The sequence below is a fragment of the Rhopalosiphum maidis genome, chromosome 3, assembly GCF_003676215.2.
Source record: "Rhopalosiphum maidis isolate BTI-1 chromosome 3, ASM367621v3, whole genome shotgun sequence".
NCBI lineage: Eukaryota > Metazoa > Arthropoda > Insecta > Hemiptera > Aphididae > Rhopalosiphum > Rhopalosiphum maidis.
In genome coordinates this window covers 3,055,176-3,075,193 of record NC_040879.1, presented here as the reverse complement: position 1 = coordinate 3,075,193, position 20,018 = coordinate 3,055,176, and the positions used below count along the sequence as shown (strand labels likewise).

Sequence of the window (20,018 nt, the reverse complement as noted above, 5' to 3'; positions counted from 1 at the left end):
AATATTTTAAAATATATTTATTATTATTTTTTTTTTTGCTACGCTTAGTTGATTTTATTTTAAATCTGCAAAATCTGCAAAATAAAGAAATTTTATTATTTATACAAATAGTGTTACAAAAACTCACTTTTGATAAAAACGTAAAAAAGCAGCTTTTATTTTGTAGTTAAAATGTCTGAAAAAAAATATATTGAGCGATTATTTACTTTGGTTGCGAAAAATAGAAAACAATATACAAGAAACCTTCACGTTCATGACAATTGGAGGCTCGCGTGATTTCAATTTTTAACCAAATATAAACCATGTCCGACGAGTGATGGCAATCGTTCTTGACAGCATAGGTTGAACGATCATCTTTGACATTAAAAAAAATAAAATTACAAACACTACGTATTTAAAAAGTATAATTGGACATGATAATTTAATAGAGCTAACTCTTAGGTGGTATATAATCTGCAGTTATATCTGTTCACTGGCAAATAACTATTTCACTAAAATATGTTTTAAGTATTAAAGCAAAAAAAAAAATATATATTTTAATTTATAGTTATTGTATACCAATGGTTTTTATATAATATACTATATTACCTATAACGTAATATTAGTACTATTATTATTAGTAATTTACATTATAATGATATTTATAATATTATTAATTGTATTTTTTTAGAATATATTTTCTATTTTTCATTTAAAATTTTAAAACGCTAAAAGTTTTTAACTATTTTGGTATTTTGTAATTTTTTAAATTTGATCCTCCCCTCTCCCCTCCCAAATTAAATCCTGCCCTGTAAGCCCGATTCTCAGTTGTTATCATTCACAAACATTTAATTCGTTTATTAGTTTTGTCTATAGTCTTATCAAAACCAAAAATCGTTTACAAGCCCATCGCCGGTACAATATCGTGTGTAACAAATCCATGAACGATTTGTGACCGACGTCCCTTCCAGTTTCCCCTACCGCTTTCCGACAGATTCGCGAAGAATCGACCGCACTCGTCCGAATGTTGAGTATCCCTGCGTCCGACCGGTACCGAGCGATCAATAAAACGAGACACGCGGCCCAGGACAACGACACGCCTTTTTCGCTTCACCCCAAAACGTCGCCGTGAAATATATAACAATTATTATCGCTATCACGCGTTTCATTATCCGGTTAGGGTTCAGTGCCAGTTAGACCGTGGCCGTGGAACGTATCAAAGGACGCAGCAACAACAGTATTGTTATTAGCCTAGGGACGCCGCCGTAGACGTCCGACGCGCGTTGTTATATTTTATAATAATTCTACCAGTGAATCGGTGCAAATGCCTTACAGACACGGGAAAACGTTGGTCTACTACGTAAGCACGGTTTTAATTACATTTTGTTATTGTTGTGCACACCGCACGTGACGTACAGGCACTCGAGATGTTTGGATTTATGCATTGCCCACTAAATTTTTTCACTTTGGTCAAACCACATCCGTTTTTGTTTCGCTACTGCGATTACAGTACATCATAATATAGGCACTCCCGTTTCGGTTAGGCGTGCGAATCACGCGATATCATAGTTTTATACATTATATTTATCAATTTTTACCCGTATGTTGTTGTTTAATATAGGTATACCTATTCGTTCGTGTACACAATACATATATTAAATATTATAATACGACCGACGCGAACCGTTTAAGTTGGCTTACCAAGCGGCAACAGGTCGTCGATGTATTTATGTTTTTCTTCCCACCGTTGAAATTCGAAATTCGGACGGTCTCACATAGTGATGATACGTATAGGTTGTGTCACTTACATAAAGGGCGAAAACTTACAACAATATAACGCCGAAACGCGGATTTTTTTCTCTTTCGAAATCGTATGCATTGCGTCATTGCAACAATCTGTATACCTATTGTGTAATCGAAAGTTTTTGTATGACGCGCCTATGTGTTTATTGAACTTAATTTATACATAGTTTATCTTGCTAAACTACTGCACTGCGTCAATACGTGCACGTAAATTTAACGAAATATTTGTTTTTTTTTAATTTATCAGCTTTTATAAAGTTGTTTAGTTATGTAAAGTTAATTCCGTAGAAATTCTAACGTTGATGATTTGAAATATAAACGAGAGTTTTCATAAGAGTTTTTTTTTATTATTTATCTAGAATAATTTGTTACTATTAATGAGTAATTATTTATGGGTAACTTACAGGACTGGTGTATTGTATTACATTAATAGGACTGTAACCAAAGATAAATGGGTATGCAAATTATTGAGTTAATGGTTTAAAGTAGTATCGTAATCGACGTACATTTACAAAGAACATATTTTAAATAAAATACAATATCTTGGACAATATTGCTCGTGCTTAATGTAAATTAAATGTAAAATAGTAATATAATAGAGTTGGTACAATATAATGTTATAATATTTTATTTTTTTGAACACAATTTACAAAAAATACATAGGTACAAACAGATTTCCGATCTGTATAGTCTTACACACACACACACACACACACACACACACACACACACATATGTACCTATAATGTTACATTGTACGTAATCCACCAAGTTGGTAAATTATGGTACATGATTTTAAAAAATATATATTATTTTGATAGCGTTCGTCGAAATAGTAGTGAGAATTATAAACTAAAAACTGTGACATTTTAATAGTTTGAAAATATTTTCAAGTGTTAAATTAAAATAATATAAAACATTTAGATACCTGGATATTTTGCATGACACGATATGAAATGTGTGTAATATTTTATATTTTCATAAAATGTAATTCAATAAATAATGAGCCGAAACATTTAACCTGTCAGTTATTATAACGTTGTAACTCCATTGGGGAATATTGACCTTTACTTTAATGAAACAAAAATGATATAATCATAAAAAAGACAATAACGAATGTTTTAATGTTAGCAACATATAACAAAAAAGTATTAAAGTGTTATAGTTGATCGTGGTTGGCGAAACAATTTGGTTAAATTTTATTAAACATATACCCAAATAAATAACTTTAATTATTATCATTTTTCTAATGTTTAAGATCGGTGAACGGGGTTCTGGTTTTCGACCGAGAGCCGGAGATGTCCAGGACTTTGAAGTACTTCGTGACCAATGTTTACAACGAGGAGCACTTTTCGAAGATCCGGATTTTGATACAGTCGACTCTTCGATATTTTATAGCAAATCGCCAGATAAACGATTTGAATGGCGAAGACCAAGCGTGAGTATAGGTTTTAGATAAATTATATTAAAAAAAAGCAATAATCTGATTATTTATTTAAATAACATCAATAATTTGATTCTTAGGAGATCGCGAGTAATCCTCAATTATTTATTGAAGGTGCTTCAAGATTCGATGTACAGCAAGGAGAATTGGGTAAATATAGAATGACAACTTAATTATGTAATCTGCTTGTATTCATTTTGATATTTAATTACAAAATTAATTTAAACAAATAGTACTAAATTAGATCAATACTCTAAAGTCTAAATTATAAACAAGTCTGTAAACTCGTTTATTTTGACAGGTGATTGCTGGTTGTTAGCTGCCGTAGCCAATTTGACTTTAAACGAAAAACTCTTTTATCAAGTAGTGCCAAATGATCAAGGATTTGATAATAAATACGCCGGTATATTTCACTTTAGGTAAATATATTATTAATTTTATTCGATATATGTATCGTATTATATTCTTTGGTTATTTAAGATTTTGGCAGTACGGCAGATGGGTTGACGTGGTCGTTGACGATCGTTTACCGACTTATCATGGAAAGTTAATATTCCTTCATTCGGCGACCGAAAATGAATTCTGGAGTGCTCTATTGGAGAAAGCCTATGCCAAGTAAGTAGTTGAAAATATTTATTGTCCATAACTACCTGATTACTTTAGTGTCATTAATATGATGTAATGATTTTTATTTTTATTTTCACCTATTAAAGTGACAAAGTACAATAAATAACACAATTGATAGTTGATACCAAATATTGTATTGTCGAGTAAAAAAACGTATATTCTTTGTCTCTTTTTCGTTAATAGTGGTGTAGGATTTTTTCTTAGGGGCGGGGAATAAGTATTATTTATACATGAACATAATATATGCTATATATAATCCATAAGTTCAGTAAATTGAGAGTTGCGAGAAGCTCCCCTTCAACCTTTCCATGTTGCCTTAAAATTGTGACGATGTGTAAGTAATAAGTAATGATTAGTAATAAAAATGTTAACACAGAACACATTTATAATAAATATGTATTTAAGTATAGTTTTAATGTATATTCAAAGCTATAAATATGTATAATATATTAATATGTGGTATTTCAATGTTATTAATTAATACTTTATTGTATTATTTATTTATTAACTCATATCCATTAACATATAATATAACAAAATCTAACCTTTTATTTTTTAAACTCAACTCATAAATGATTTAATTTGTCATTATTTTTATGTTCGGGTAACATGCCAATAAGACATTAAGTCAAACTCGTACATTCTATTTTTATCTGTGTGAGATATTTTAACTAGTTAAGCTATGGCTTTTTTTAATAAAATTACGGTATCCATAATTATTGTACATAATATACTGTATTCTATAAATTTAAAATATTCCATGTTATTTTTATGTTTTATCAGAATCAATATTAGATAAGCAATTGAGCATTTAGAGTACCTATAATAACTTTATTATTATTATTATTATTATTTGACACAATATTCATTATTTGTCATTAATTTCTTATTAATTATTTTCTGAATCATAAAAAATATCCATATATGAACAAAATAAATGAAATGCCTTATAAATAAAAATTTTTAAGTAGTGCAAATAATTATGAAAAAAATGTCAATACCCTCCTCATAAATATACCGCTAGCTGTTAATTTAATATTAAACACAATTATTAAAATTATGTGAATAATAAATACCATATGGTATTCATAACTGCAGTAACTTCATATTTATCATTATAATGTTTTATTTTACTAATTTTATTCTGTCAGTCAAATGTTATACTATGTTATTTTTTATTGATGAAACATAGTATTGAGTAGGTATTAAAACTGTTGATTGCTGCCTCTTTGATCTTAATTCTGTTTACATTATTTATATAAAATATTAAGGATAATAAAAATATTTTATTTTATCTACCAGAATTCACGGATCATACGAAGCATTAAAAGGAGGTAGTACGTGTGAAGCTATGGAAGATTTCACTGGTGGTGTGTCAGAAATGTATGAATTAAATGAAGTTCCAGCCAATTTATTCACAATCATGCTGAAAGCTTTTCAACGACAATCACTTATGGGATGTTCTATTGAGGTAAAATAAAAAAAAATAATGTATTGGATTTAATAAAAGTGTAAAAAATATTTTTTCACATGATATATTATAATTTTACTTCATACAGGCTTATTGTCCTTAACCGCTGGTTCTATGGCGTGGAGAGGTAATAAAACTAGTAGAGCCTATATGTTTACTCTCCAAAAGCCTCAAAGTGTTTATTCCGCTTTATTATAGTACAATATTACTTATAGTTAGATAATAATAATTTTCCATTTTTATGTAATTTTAATTAGTTTAAATAATTGAAATATCCACTAGGTAAGATATTGTACTTGGATAGATCTAATTCAACAGCTTTAATTTTTTCCCAAAAACAAATTGTAATTTAACTTTTTAATTTCTATGAAAAATATGTTTTAATTTAATCATCTGTTATTTAAAAAGGCTGACCCAAGCGTTACTGAGATGGAAACACCACAAGGATTGGTTAAAGGTCATGCTTATAGTATAACCAGGGTAACATATGTAGACATTACAACTCCAAATACAACTGGTAAAATACCTCTACTTAGACTTCGAAATCCATGGGGAAATGAAGCAGAATGGAATGGTCCGTGGAGTGATAAGTGAGTATTATTTAATGTTACAAGTTGTTGTGATGTAATATTAATATCTAGATAGATAATAGAGGTAGAGCATAAAAGCTTTATTATACTTATTGATTAAAGTTCTAAATTTCTTTTATAGATCAGCTGAGTGGAGGTTTATATCTGAGTCTGACAAACAATCATTAGGTTTGATATTTGATGCTGATGGTGAGTTTTGGATGTCATACAAAGATTTTGTCAAATATTTCTCTCGGTTGGAAATTTGCAATTTAAATCCCGATCTGCTAACCAAAGAACAACTTGGTACAGACCACAACAAAAGATGGGAAATGAGTGTGTTCGAAGGTGAATGGGTCCGAGGTGCTACTGCTGGTGGATGTCGTAATTTCCTAGGTATACTTTTTAAAACTATTATAAAATTAATTGTGGTATAATAATAATTTAAAATTTTTGATTTGTATTTAGAAACATTTGCAAGTAATCCACAGTATCGTATCACATTAGAAGATCCTGATGACGAGGACGATGAGCGCAAATGTACAGTAATTATTGCTTTGATGCAAAAAAATAGACGTGCTCAACGAAAGATAGGCGCTGAATGTTTAACAATTGGATTTGCTGTATATCAGGTATCAAAAAACAGATATTATACATATTTAACTAAAAATATATGTTTATAATTTAAGAAATACAATAGGTATACAGTTTACTTATTTAAAAAATATCATTTGTTTTAGCTCATCAACCCAGACTCTTTGCCGAAACCACTCGATACAAACTTTTTTAAGTATAATGCGTCTACAGCAAGAAGTCCCACTTTTATTAACTTAAGAGAAATCAGTAGTCGATTTAGTCTACCACCAGGTACATATTGTATTGTGCCTTCTACATTCGACCCGAATGAACAAGGTGAATTTTTACTTCGAGTATTCTCAGAACATGAAAATAACATGGCGTAAGTGATAATTATTTTAAACTCTTCAAATTTGTTGTTATTCTAATTGACAATATTTTTATAGGGAGCTTGATGATGAAGTAGGAATGGGCGAAATCGATGTGAAGGTAGTACTAATATGCTTTATATATTATTGTTAGTTTTAAAAATAATTATATTATATTAAACGGCTGTGAAACTCTTCCTAGATTAAAGAACAAGAGCCTGAACCAGATAAAGTTGATAAGGCTAATGAGAAAATTAAAGAATTCTTCCTTAAATTGGCTGGTGTTGACCAAGAAGTTGATTGGATGGAACTTAAGGATATTTTGGACTATGCTATGAGAAATGGTAGGTTAAATATCTAGAAACAAATGCATATATTCAAAATAAAATGTGGATCTAATACAATACATTTTTATTTGCATATATACATATTATATGTTATTTATTATTTATTATTACATAAAAACAGAACTAGAGTAAATTAATATTGAAGTCTTTTAAACTTAATTATCTTCATAATTACATAATCAGTGTGTATCCTTATTAAATAATATATCATATACAAGAGAATGCCACACATTGATTTTCTATCTCCAATAATTTTTTTAAACATACCTATGGTTTTATTTATTTTGCTATAATTATTAAGTTTTATTTTTATTATCATTATTTTTTTTTTTTATTAAGCTTTAACATCAGAGGACATTACCTTTATATATAATACATATATATATATATATATATATATATATATAAATTTATAATTTTAGTTATTTATTAAAATAAATAATTTTGAATTCTTAAGTATTTGCACAAATGTATACTAGTTTTATATTTCACAATAAAGACTATGTTAAGTATATATTTTCATTAAATTCCTATAAAAAATACCATATTACTAATCCAATGAATCAGTGTGTGGCAAACCTCTAAATAAAAAATTCAGAGTTAGATTTGTGAATATTAATTTAATGTTGAATCACACCCTTAACAATAAGACAATGTGTTTTATTTAGCTTTTAACTAATTTTAACCACCTTAAAAAATATGTGTATATTTAATTTATTTGACAAATCAACTGCTTTTATAATCATATGTATCAGTTATTTTTAAAGATAATTTTATTTGTTAAATACTGAATTTTATAAATCTGTCTGAATCTTAATAAACAGATTTATAAATATAAACTATATAAATATGAGTGAAAAATTGTAAAAACTTAAGACATAATTTTGGTTCAGTCAAAAAATTATATATACCTTTAATCCAGAACAAATTAGTATGGATAATTTTTTAATCATTATTTTATACTTGTAAATAATAAAGTTATTGATTGTATGCATGAGTTTGAACCTCAACTAACATAGTTGCCTATTTGATTATACCATTTGTAGATGTGGCAAGTAATACAAATGCTGAAGATAATATCCTTATCAGTTTACTTCAGACATTCTGTGAGTCTTTCTGTCAGGGATCGCCTTTAGCATCTACATTCAGTAAGTATTTTTTTTTTATTAAGAGATATTTGAATAAAGTCTATGATAATGTTGGTAATAACTAGTTAGTTTAGATTAAATTTCATTATACTGAAAAGTTAATATTTTCAGAAATGGAAAAAGCTGGATTTTCTAAAGATGTATGCCGTAGCATGATTGCTATGATGGATTGGGATCGATCAGGTAAACTTGGTTTTGAAGAATTCAAAAGTTTGTGGATTGATATCAGGCAGTGGAAGGTAATAACTGTTAACTAAATAGTAAATAATACATTTGTTAGAAATTTAAACTATGGCATTTGAGTATTAAAATATTTTAAAATTTATGTTTTCCGATTTAGACTGTCTTTAAAATGTACGATAAAGAGAGCAAGGGTTACATAAATGGATTTGAACTAAGACAAGCATTGAATTCAGTTGGTTACCATCTGAATACACACATTCTTAATATTATGTGTCATCGGTATGCAACAAAAGATGGAAATATAATGTTTGACGATTTTATTATGTGTGCTGTAAGACTCAAAACCATGATAGGTAAGTTCAATTTTATTTTATTAAAGTTTATAAAATTGCACATTTTAATTACTCATTTTGAATCAAATTATCTAATGAGATGTTTCTATTGCAACTTTGCCCTAATGTGGTTAGGTAAATTTTTAAAATATGTATATAACATTACCTCAGAAAGATTGATTAAAAAAAAAAAAATGTTTGATAATTATGACCATAATGTACAAGTACTTTATGTATTATGCATGCTAATTTTTTGATTTATAAAGAAAAATAATTTATACCGCTTATGGTATACAATGGTTTCCTTAGTATTTATAGTAAAAAATTCATATTATGATATAGGAACAAATAATTTTTAAATATTAATCTGGCTGATAACTTTACATATTTCAGACAAAATACCTTAAACTAGTTCATAAAAGTTCATACACTCTATAGCAGTTATGGTGGTGTTAAAATTTAACCATATCTAATTTACTGCCACAGTGGAAGACAATAGAATTTTACCACCATCACTGCAGTGTGTGTGGGCTTTTAATAATAAATTCATAATTTATATTTTGTAAAAATGTTTACTTATTAACTTAATTTGGTCCATATTTTATAGATATGTTCAAAGAACGCGATCCCGACAACAAAAATGTTGCCTCATTTACAATGGAAGAATGGGTGGAAAAGACATTGTATTCATAAATTTAAGTATCATTAAGTATTATTTTTTTTTATGATTTTATTTTTTTTTTTTAATGGATTTTTATTTTGGAAATGGGTTATTCAATTTGCATATAATGTTAACTTTTTATATATATCCTATATATATATTACAGTATATTATGCATAAATACATAACCATGACTACTTAGGAGCTATTTAAAAAACTGTTTTGAAATTTCCTCAGATTCAAAATATATTTATATGCAGCTTCACTTAACATATATTTTTTGAGGTCTGTTGTTATTGGTGCTTCCTAAACTATGATATATATTTATTAAGATATACAATTATCGACCTGTTTATTTAAATTAATTAACAGGGTCAACCTGGAAATTACTTATATTTCCATTTATCATAAGTACAAACATATTTTAACAATGTTAATTATTTTTATTAAGATTTATTGCAAAAAAAAAATACAATAAAAACAGTTCAGATTTATAAATTATTATATTTTGTCTATTGATTGATAATTTATTGTAAATTTATTAGCTTATAAAGCTTTGTTAGTCTTAAGGTAGTTACTTTTAATAGCTTTCTAACATTGAGTGAAAATTTATTCAAATAATATTTTTGTTTATTGTCAATGCCACCTGATTATAACAGTTAATTTAATTGAAATTGTTTAACTCAACTTCTAAGAGTTATATCCTAATAAACAAAATTGTTTTTCTGTTTCATAATATTACATATATTATTATAAGTATTTAGGTTTAAATAATTATTTTATCAAAATGTTGTTTAACATCTAGTTATTAATTAATAGAAAATAATCTTTTTATAAACTAACATTTAATTTTTTACATTTTTAAATTTATAAAATACTATTTTTTTTATTCATTTTTTTCAGATATACTTAATATATATTTTATTGGAAGCAATAGATATTTTGAAATTTTGTAATAACAAGTTTTGAGTTGTATTATTGCATGCTTATAATATATTTTTTTTATTATTATTAAATTGTTATAAAATATTTTAATCATTAATATGATTTTGTTGTACATTTTATTTCAAGTTTAGATTCAAATTTCCAAAAACTTATTTAGATAATCTATTTTAAATAAATCAGACTTATCTCTGTTGAACTTAACAGCACTAATGAGATGTGTACTTTTCTATCATAACAAAAAAAAAAAAATGATAATTTATTTAACGACTACATAGTCAATTATGTATTTAAGTGTACTACATTATTTTTTATTTATGCATATTTAATTATTAATCTACATTGCCTGTTATTCAATAATCAGTTGGCAATTTGTGACATACCTAATAATACTTACAATTTGATTGACTAACTAGTGAAATTTATTATGGTATTGAATTGTTAAAATACTCATAAGGTTAAAATTGCATATGTATGTTACGTTGAATTTATAAACGTTGGAAAGGAAAATAGTACCAAATTTATGAAATCAGCAATGCCATTGTGGAATACGTTATGATACATTGTTAATATGAAGAGTATAATAATAGAAAAAATGCTTTAATTTTCACTTTTTAAAGTAGTTTTTGACAACAATTTGGATCAAATTGTACATGTGAAAGGTTAAAATTGAAATGATTGGTAAATATGAAAAACATAATAAAAAAAAAAACAAAAATTTTTACGTAAAATAAGAATTTAACAAAATAAAATTTTTTATTCGGTGTAACTCAAAGAATTATTTGTATTTTTTTTCTGCAAATATTGATCACAAATTTTTTGACTCAGTTGAAAATAATTTTAACTAAGTGTATTACAAACTTTAGTTATGACTATATTAAAAATAAATATATGAAACTATTATTAAAATATAAATATAGTAATTATAATTATAAACCACATATAATAAAATCATTATTTATTAGGTATTATAGTAATATTATTTCACAATATTTTTTAGATCTTAACTATTTAAGATACTAATTGTATAACTAAAACAAATATACAATATTACAACAAAGTGTATATCAGTATATCTCAATTTTAGTATAACTCAGTTCACGGGAAAACGGACATTAGTATATGAGTGTAGTATAAACTGTTACGTCTGAGATGTGCATCATCTTGTGGCGAATTGGAATAGAACTTATTAGCTCCAACTAAGTACTGTTTAAACTTTTCTGATGTCTCTCAGAACGATTTTTGAGTTTTCCATTCAATTCGATTTATTTGTTTTTTTTTAGTATACCTAAGCCTAAAAAACTCAATACAAGGTTTTTCATAATAAGTTTTCCTTCAAATAATTTTTAAAAAAAAACTCCAACGTCAATACATATAGAAAACATTTTATGAGTGTATAAAATTTAAATTTTTACGAAATCACGTAAAATAACGATGTATCCTAAAACGATTTAAAATATTTGTTGTTATTCGAAAAGTATAAGTCTTAGAAACTTGAAATTTTCACCAGTAGTTGAAAAAAATTAATTATTTGCATAATAAAAAATATATTACAATTTAATATAAGTAATAATATATTATATCCTAGACTGACAAAATCATCTCCGTTCAGAATCGTTTTTCGTATACAATGATACCTGGTCATTGCATTCAAATTTAATATATTCATTAAAGTGACCTACTCTCCAACTCTACTATACAGCAGAGCGATACCAATTACCCACTTGCCCACCCGTTTTTTCTTTTTCATTTGAATATTTAGCCTTGCCTTTCATATCTTATAAATTATAATTCGTGAAAAAATAAAATCGTAACTTACTATAAGTACTCAATATTTATATTGGATTAGAATCGGTCGTGAACAGCAAGACAATAGGTCGTCAATTGTAAAATTCCTATGAAACGATAAAGAGCGGATCGCTATATTTATATATTCAGTCATCACTCACACAAATACACAGATCGAGCACCGCTAATGTTATGCGCTCACACTATGCGCTTGATGTCGATTTACACACTCGCGTACATGCATGTCTCACGCGCGCCGATAGAACATGTGAATTAAATTGCCTACATATTACTCCTTAATAAATGACCGGCACCAATACCCTCAATAGCTAATTTCTGAAACTATACTGGACACATTTTTTTTAAAGTGGTTGGGAGGAGGGGAAGTGTTTAAAGCTTCTTTATATAAGATTTTGAAAAATCTATTATTTATTTACCAAAATATTTAATATTTTAATTTTACATTTAGTTAATTACACTATAAAATGTACGTTAAATAATAATATATTATAATCGTATAATATTATTCAATATTATACGATTCAATATTATTTTTATATTATCATTTTATATTATTCAATATTAGTCAATATTATTTTGTACCAATACAATATAAGAAAGTTCAATATTATAATAATAATAGTTAAATAGTAAAATTATATTAAAAAGTCATATATTATATTACTTTTGAATGTTATGATATCTCCTAAATAAATAATTGTATTACATTTTGCTGTATTTAATATATTGTTGCCGTTTATTGTCATATTTTGTAGTATCCTCCTTTTTTGAATATAACTTTGGGGTTCCACATAAAAAATTATTGTTGTTTGGTGTTCCGTGATTTCAAAAAGTTTAAGAAACACTTATCTAGATTCATTTAACTTTTCAAATATCAAAGCACTATTACAAGTGCTACAAGTACTACACGGGTAATAAGTCATAATATTATTATAATCCTAATCACGGTCAGCAGTCAGCCATTCTTGCACGACTGTGGGTGTACCTACTGTACCTATTTATTTGGCATGCAACATAATTGATCACAGGTGGTATAATCATATTTTAATATATATCATTATGATTTACCACCAATGTCGATGATGTAAACAAATAAATATATTAATGTATTTATAAAAAAAAATTTAAGAAATAATACAAATTCATATGAATAATTTACAGTGGTGTTTTTTATAGATAGATTAATTTGATAGGTATACACATAACATTGTAGGTACTGTCACCGCGCGCCTACTAGGTAATCTAATTCACTACGCAATAATATACAGCATAGTTCGTTGTTTAGGGCCAGGAGTCTAGAAATAACGGTTAGAGGAATTGTCTAAATAATACCATACGATTTATATACAAACATGTTACATAAAAGTTTTATTTACTTAAAATAAATAAAATAGTAAATAAATTTGTAATTTACGACTGGATATTACTTATTGTAGTTATAGCTGCTGCCTAGAATCTACGTTTTCCATTAAAGTAAATTCTGTTATTGTGAGTTGTGACAATGTATATGAATACCGACTACCTCACAACTAACATTTACGTACCTAATCGAAAAAATTATTTAATTTAAGCAATTAGATCTGCTAACAAAACTTATCTAAACGGCTAAACATATTAAAAACACCTACTAACTTATAGAATGGAAATAAAAAACCATTTTTATGAACACCCATAAACAATAATTTTGTACCTATACTTGTGTATTAATTTCGAGTATTCGAAAAAATGTTTTGATGGACTTTTATTTAACTAATCTATTTTCGTCAGACTTGTTCAAGAATTCACAGTTAGTGTGTAATAAATAAGTACATTCTTGCAGTGACAAAACGAACGTGGTTGTTTCCCGATTTTTTTTTATTACTCGTATTTTAGAAGTAGGTGGATGCTGAATATGACAGTGAAAAACAATACCTAATTAAAGTTTTAGTACTTGTAAATTGTAATTATAACTAATAATTGAGGCCCGGACTTAAATTCCCTAAAAACTATAAAAATATATATAAATATGTTTGAAAAAAATGTCTTTTCGGCGTATTACATACCCCATATTATATTCATATGTAATATTGAATACTGTAATAAGTGTAATATATTGTTATGTACAATAAACCAAATTATGTTACTTCCAAAGGAGTATTTAAATACTAATTAACTCAAATAACTTTCAACATGTCATTAAATGTAGTATGTTATGTTATTATGGTCTAGGCCATGGATCACCAAACGGTGGCCCGCGGACAAAAAATAAACACATATTACGACAACATTCTGTGTTATTGTTGTAATTTATTAATTTTGTCAAATATTATTGGTTTTCACCGACAACTGTTGATAAATTGGTCGCAAAGCGTATCTTATCTAAGCTTCAATTATTGGGTCATTGGGTGACTGCTAGTTTTTTGATTTTACGTCTACGTAATCAGTCCGTCGATTACCGCCGTTAAAAATATGTACTTAGAATTTTAATGGCCCGCGAAAAATTTTCAGATTCCTGATGTGGCTCTCAAAAATTAATTGGTGACCATGAAAGCTTTTTTATTCTCTAGATTCTGTTACTCAAAGTTCAAAGTTTGATGAGATGTTAATATTAAATATTTAAACATATTATAACGTTTTATCGTCAATTTATTTTTGTTATTTTGTTATTATTAAATATTAGATAATTAATATTAATCCCATAAACTCGGAACAGTCTTTAAATATATCTACTAAAAACATGACTAGGTTTATTAAATCATTTAAAACTAAGTATATCAAACATAATAATAATGTACTAAGTAAATACTTACTAAAATACCATACCTATCATAAACTGCGGAATTACAATAATAATAATATTCATAAATATTAAATCAAATTATTTTAAAATATACACAACGAATTGCAATTAAAGCAGTATTATTATAATATTATTATTGTTTATTTGTAATTTAATAATTGTTTTTATACGGTTATATTAAATAACAACTACAACAGTAATGAAATAAATAATAATAATGATATTAATAAAGCTGTTGCGCGAAATCGAACAATTTTAGTGTACACTGTACCAGTACAGTATACGCACTGTAGTAAAGTGTCATAAAAAAAATACCGGAACACTACTATTGTGTAGTAGAAAAGGCAATAGTAGTGTCCGAAGTACCAGGGTCGCATGTGTTCTATTCACTATTTCAGTTTTAACGCTGTCGGCGCGTAGCAGCAATAATCGTAGTTTAACACTCACGTGAACATGATTACCATTGCATACGATCCTGTTACATATATTTCAATTTTTCGCATCTTAAACGGTTAAAACGCGTTCGAAACGTCTCCAGAATACAACATCACAAGAATGTTTCAAAACGTACGACGTTTCGCGGCTGACTGATTCATATTATTTTATATTTTATATTCATAATGTTCATTAGCGAGTTGTTCTGCATAAATGTTACGAGCTTGTAACTTATTTTAAAAATTTACTTTTCGTAAATATTACACGATTTTTACTATGATTATCCTCATAACTTTCCTATAAGGACATAATATTACAGATACATATTATATACACACATTTAAATTAAACTTATATTTAAATTGTAATTTGTAATTATATCGTTATTCTACGCGATTTCGTAAAAAATTAAATTTCATACGCTCATGAAATTTTTTCTATATTGACGCTAGAATTTGTTTTTACAATTATCTGAAGAAAAAATTATGGAGAACCTTGTATTGAGTTTTTTTTTTTTACACCTTAGGTATAAATCACAAAAATGTTATGAATTTTTAACTTCAAAACTAGTTGCAAATTTTTTGCGATTTTGACATATTTCGTAAACATTTGAACTTTAAATACTTACAAACAAAAATTGTGACTATCTCAAGTGAACACTAAACCAGCATCCGTATCATGTATTGTTTGACTCTCCGTCAAACGTATAGAGCATAGACAAATTTCCGATTTCGAAATCACGGATTAGGCGGGTGGACAGGCCATGGCCTGACTTAATGCCGACAGGTTATCGGGTTCAGATGGGATATTTATCGTACAAAAAAAAAAAAAAATCGTATTTAAAAAAAAAATACCAAAATACCGTTTTTATGGTTATTTTTCCGAAACGTGATGACGGAAACGTTAAATATCTATTTTTATCACTGTTTAAATTAATAATATATCAATTTTGGCATGTATAAAATTAGCTTCTTCTACCAGGTGAAATTTTTAGTAAATTATAAGTAATAAAAATAGACTCCTAAAATATTTTATTAAAATCAAAAAATGAAAATTATTTTTTGGGCATTTTTGTTTCTATTTAATTTATTTATTTTAAATTGTGGAATTCATCCATTAGTGCAAACAATAAGTTAATATAAATTAAATCAAATTTATATATAATTCAATTTTTGTCATACATAAAATTAGTCGACAATATCATAAAAATAACAATAAGTTATAAATTCATAATCAACAATCAATTTATTAAAAATTTGAAAACAAATAATCATTATTTATTCATATAAGTAATTAGGTGCATATTAAACTACTAGTCGTCGATATCAAAGAAAAAAATTTAAATAAACTACATACGTATCATATTTTTTACACACTTTATTATTAATTATTTATTAGTAGTTTTATTTATTATAATAATTCATTTGTTTTATTTTTATTAGAAAATAAAAAATGTTATGGAATCTAGTTGATAAAAAGATGGTACGAATGAACGAATGATATGTAATAAAAAATAATAATATCGTATATTATGCGCAGTGGTGGATTAAGCGTCAAGTTAAGTAAGCAGTTGCCTAGAGCGGCAATTTTTGGCCAATATTTTGTTGAGAATACTAGGATTTTTTTAGATTTTGTAATGTATTATATAAGATTACCGTGAACGATGCGAATAAACATTTTTAATTTTTAAGTCTGATTATGTGCTATTGTTTTTTTTTTTTAATAATATGATCTAAATTTAAAATTTGATTGAATACATTAATTTGTTTAAGGAACCTATAATTATATTTAATTTGTAGAGCAAATTTATTTGAAAACAGATTATATTTTAATTATAAATATTGTATTGATAAACTATATTTTCTTGATTAGAACAGTTAATGAATATAACCGATAATGATTGAAAATAATAAAATAAGTAATTAAAAATATGTTTTCTCATTGATAAGGAGCAGCAAAATAAAACTTGTCTAGTACCAGCAGTTGCGAAATCCGTCTCTGATTGTGCGGAACGGTGTTGCCCAATACCTGATTCGTATGATATATAGTAATTATTATTAAAAATGTATCAATTTAGTCCCAAATATTGCTTATACAGATCTGTTTACGTACAATGGGTTTTGAATATTATCTAGATTGAACATAGTTTTATTATTTTATTCATATAAAAAAGTTTATGGTTTTACGGATACGTATTATTCAAAAATTAAAAAGAATATTTTTGAGAAAATCTCTTATTATATCTGGTTATTCGTTAAGAGGACGTCGTACCCGCATTTGTTGTCTCCGTCTTACACACGTACGATATTAGTAAATTTTTGTCCACCGATTTCAGTAGTGTGCTTTTAGTTTTGATATTAGAGTAAATTTACTTATATTATCCCAACTTTTTGATAGGAACATTATCTGTGTTCTCTCGTTGATTTTTTACGATATTTTTATTTTTAAATGAGTTACGAGTATGAAAAATATAAATATTTGAAAACGTTCATAATTCACTTAAAAATTAAAATATCTTAAAAACCCAACGAGAGAACACAGTTAATGTTCTCACCTAAAAGTTTAATAATAAATCAATTAACTCTAATATCAAAACTAAAAGCACGCTATTGAAACTGATGAACGAAAATATACTATGCCGTACGTGCGTAAGACGGAGACAACATATGCGGGTGCGACGTCCTCTTAAGTAATAATATTTTTAAAGTAAATAATATTTAATTTTATAAACTCCTATTATAATATATAAATATACATTATATATATATTAAAGGAATCTATCGATTGCGCTGTGTATCAACTCCGTCGAATTTTTATACATATCGATTCCGCTAGCAATCAATCCGCTGAATGTTTGTAAATTTTTTTATTTTTATTGTACTATTTTTCTAAATAAATTAAAAATATTTCGTAAAAAAACCAATCACTTTTAGTATTTGAATTATATTATCTTACTATTTTAACAAATTTAATTTTGTATTTAAATTTAATTGCCTTTTTGTTATAATATGCGTATAATATTGTGTTATATTTTCCGTTGTGGACGACAATGTTTGAAATGCTTTTATTTAAATAAAAACAATTATGGTTAACTGGGTGTTACTTGTACTCATACTGTTGATAAAAAAAAAAAAAAAAATTATACTGTTTAAAATATAATACATCGGTCATTGTTTAATAAACAGTCGACGGAATCAACATAAACAAATATCCGGAGGAATCGATAGCCGACGGAATTGATAATAAAACGGCGGAATCGATAAAATCCCATAAGATTTTGTAAAAATGTTTTGTGTCGTATTATTTTGTTACGCCCTATATAATGGTCTTATTATATTGATAAAGAAACAGTACATCTATTGTTCTTTGATCTCAAATAACGAGTATAAATATACTATAGTTAATTCGATAGAGCCAAGTTCAAATATTAATTACTGATAAAACTATATACCTTGTTGTTGTAAATGTTTTACCTGATATGTATATATATATATATAAAAAATTATCATTATTATAGAATGTGTGTACACTTGGTCTCTTGAATGTATATATTATTGAAGTAGGTACATAGAAATAGGTATATTATGTAGATAGGTTTTTTTTTTTAAGTCGCGAAAGTAAAATATATTAGATTCAAGTATTCAACTAATAAATTAATAAATGTCTGTGTTTTTAAATATGCGCCTATTGCATTTTTATACTTTTCTCAGGAGGAATTGTTCCTATACTAACAATAATTATACTGGCATCAAACATTATTTTTAAGAAAATATAATTATTAGTTATTATATACAGGGTCAGGGTGATTCTTTTATCAAACAACACTCATTATTTCAAAAAGTATTAATGTTTTTGAAAATATTTTTTTTACATAGTTTCAACGTTTTTATTAAAAAATTATATTTTTAAATAATTTTTATCCTTATAATTTTTTAAGTTCTTTACTTTTTTGAATGACAACAAATTCGAATTTTATGTATCAAAATACTGAGAAAACTATTCTGCTTTGGAATATGAAATTAAAACACTATGTTGTCATTCAAAAAAGTAAAAAACTTAAAAAATTATAAGGATAAAAATATTTAAAAATATAAATTTTTAATAAAAACGTTGTTTTTTAACAACTTGAAATTATGTAAAAAAATATTTTCAAAAACATTAATACTTTTTGAAATAATGAGTGTTGTTTGATAAAAGAATCATCCTGTATATATATACATGGCAAAAAAACCAATGTAAATTGATCTCTTTTTTTTCGTTGTTTGTAACTAAATACTCAAATCGTCTTTTCGTATAGTGTTTTTCGATTTGTCATTAAAATCGTTTTATAATAATACTATGACGCCCGTTGTACACTACCGTACCAGCTATACTTCGTAGTCGCCTACACGCGTAACCGTGAAATTCGTAGAATGCACTGCACAGACACAGAGACTCGGCAAATTCCGATCGCCCAAGCCGCGGCGTGTACTCGGGCACTGGACTGTTGAACCGATCACGGGTTTAGTGTAGTCTTGCAGCTCTATCGTTACGTACATAGTCTCT

The 20,018-nt window shown here is 26.6% G+C and overlaps 1 protein-coding gene across 3 annotated transcripts in view; it reads left to right on the top strand.

Annotated features, from left to right (window-relative positions):
- Positions 1-9,931, top strand: part of LOC113559603 (calpain-A-like) — a 43,171-nt gene extending 33,240 nt beyond the window's left edge. Inside the window, exons 1-16 of one of the 3 annotated variants that reach the window (XM_026965346.1) lie at positions 1,146-1,339; positions 3,041-3,220; positions 3,307-3,376; positions 3,528-3,645; positions 3,707-3,841; positions 5,156-5,324; positions 5,733-5,914; positions 6,036-6,289; positions 6,362-6,525; positions 6,634-6,851; positions 6,916-6,958; positions 7,040-7,181; positions 8,231-8,332; positions 8,444-8,571; positions 8,673-8,868; positions 9,455-9,590. In XM_026965346.1, coding sequence (XP_026821147.1) covers positions 1,304-1,339; positions 3,041-3,220; positions 3,307-3,376; positions 3,528-3,645; positions 3,707-3,841; positions 5,156-5,324; positions 5,733-5,914; positions 6,036-6,289; positions 6,362-6,525; positions 6,634-6,851; positions 6,916-6,958; positions 7,040-7,181; positions 8,231-8,332; positions 8,444-8,571; positions 8,673-8,868; positions 9,455-9,540 — 2,223 coding nt within the window. In that variant the 5' untranslated portion in view covers positions 1,146-1,303 and the 3' untranslated portion in view covers positions 9,541-9,590. Of the gene's footprint in view, positions 1-1,145; positions 1,340-3,040; positions 3,221-3,306; positions 3,377-3,527; positions 3,646-3,706; positions 3,842-5,155; positions 5,325-5,732; positions 5,915-6,035; positions 6,290-6,361; positions 6,526-6,633; positions 6,852-6,915; positions 6,959-7,039; positions 7,182-8,230; positions 8,333-8,443; positions 8,572-8,672; positions 8,869-9,454 lie in introns of those variants that run through there. The other 2 variants (XM_026965344.1, XM_026965345.1) reach the window with 2 other exon arrangements.
- Positions 9,932-20,018: the final 10,087 nt, after the last annotated feature.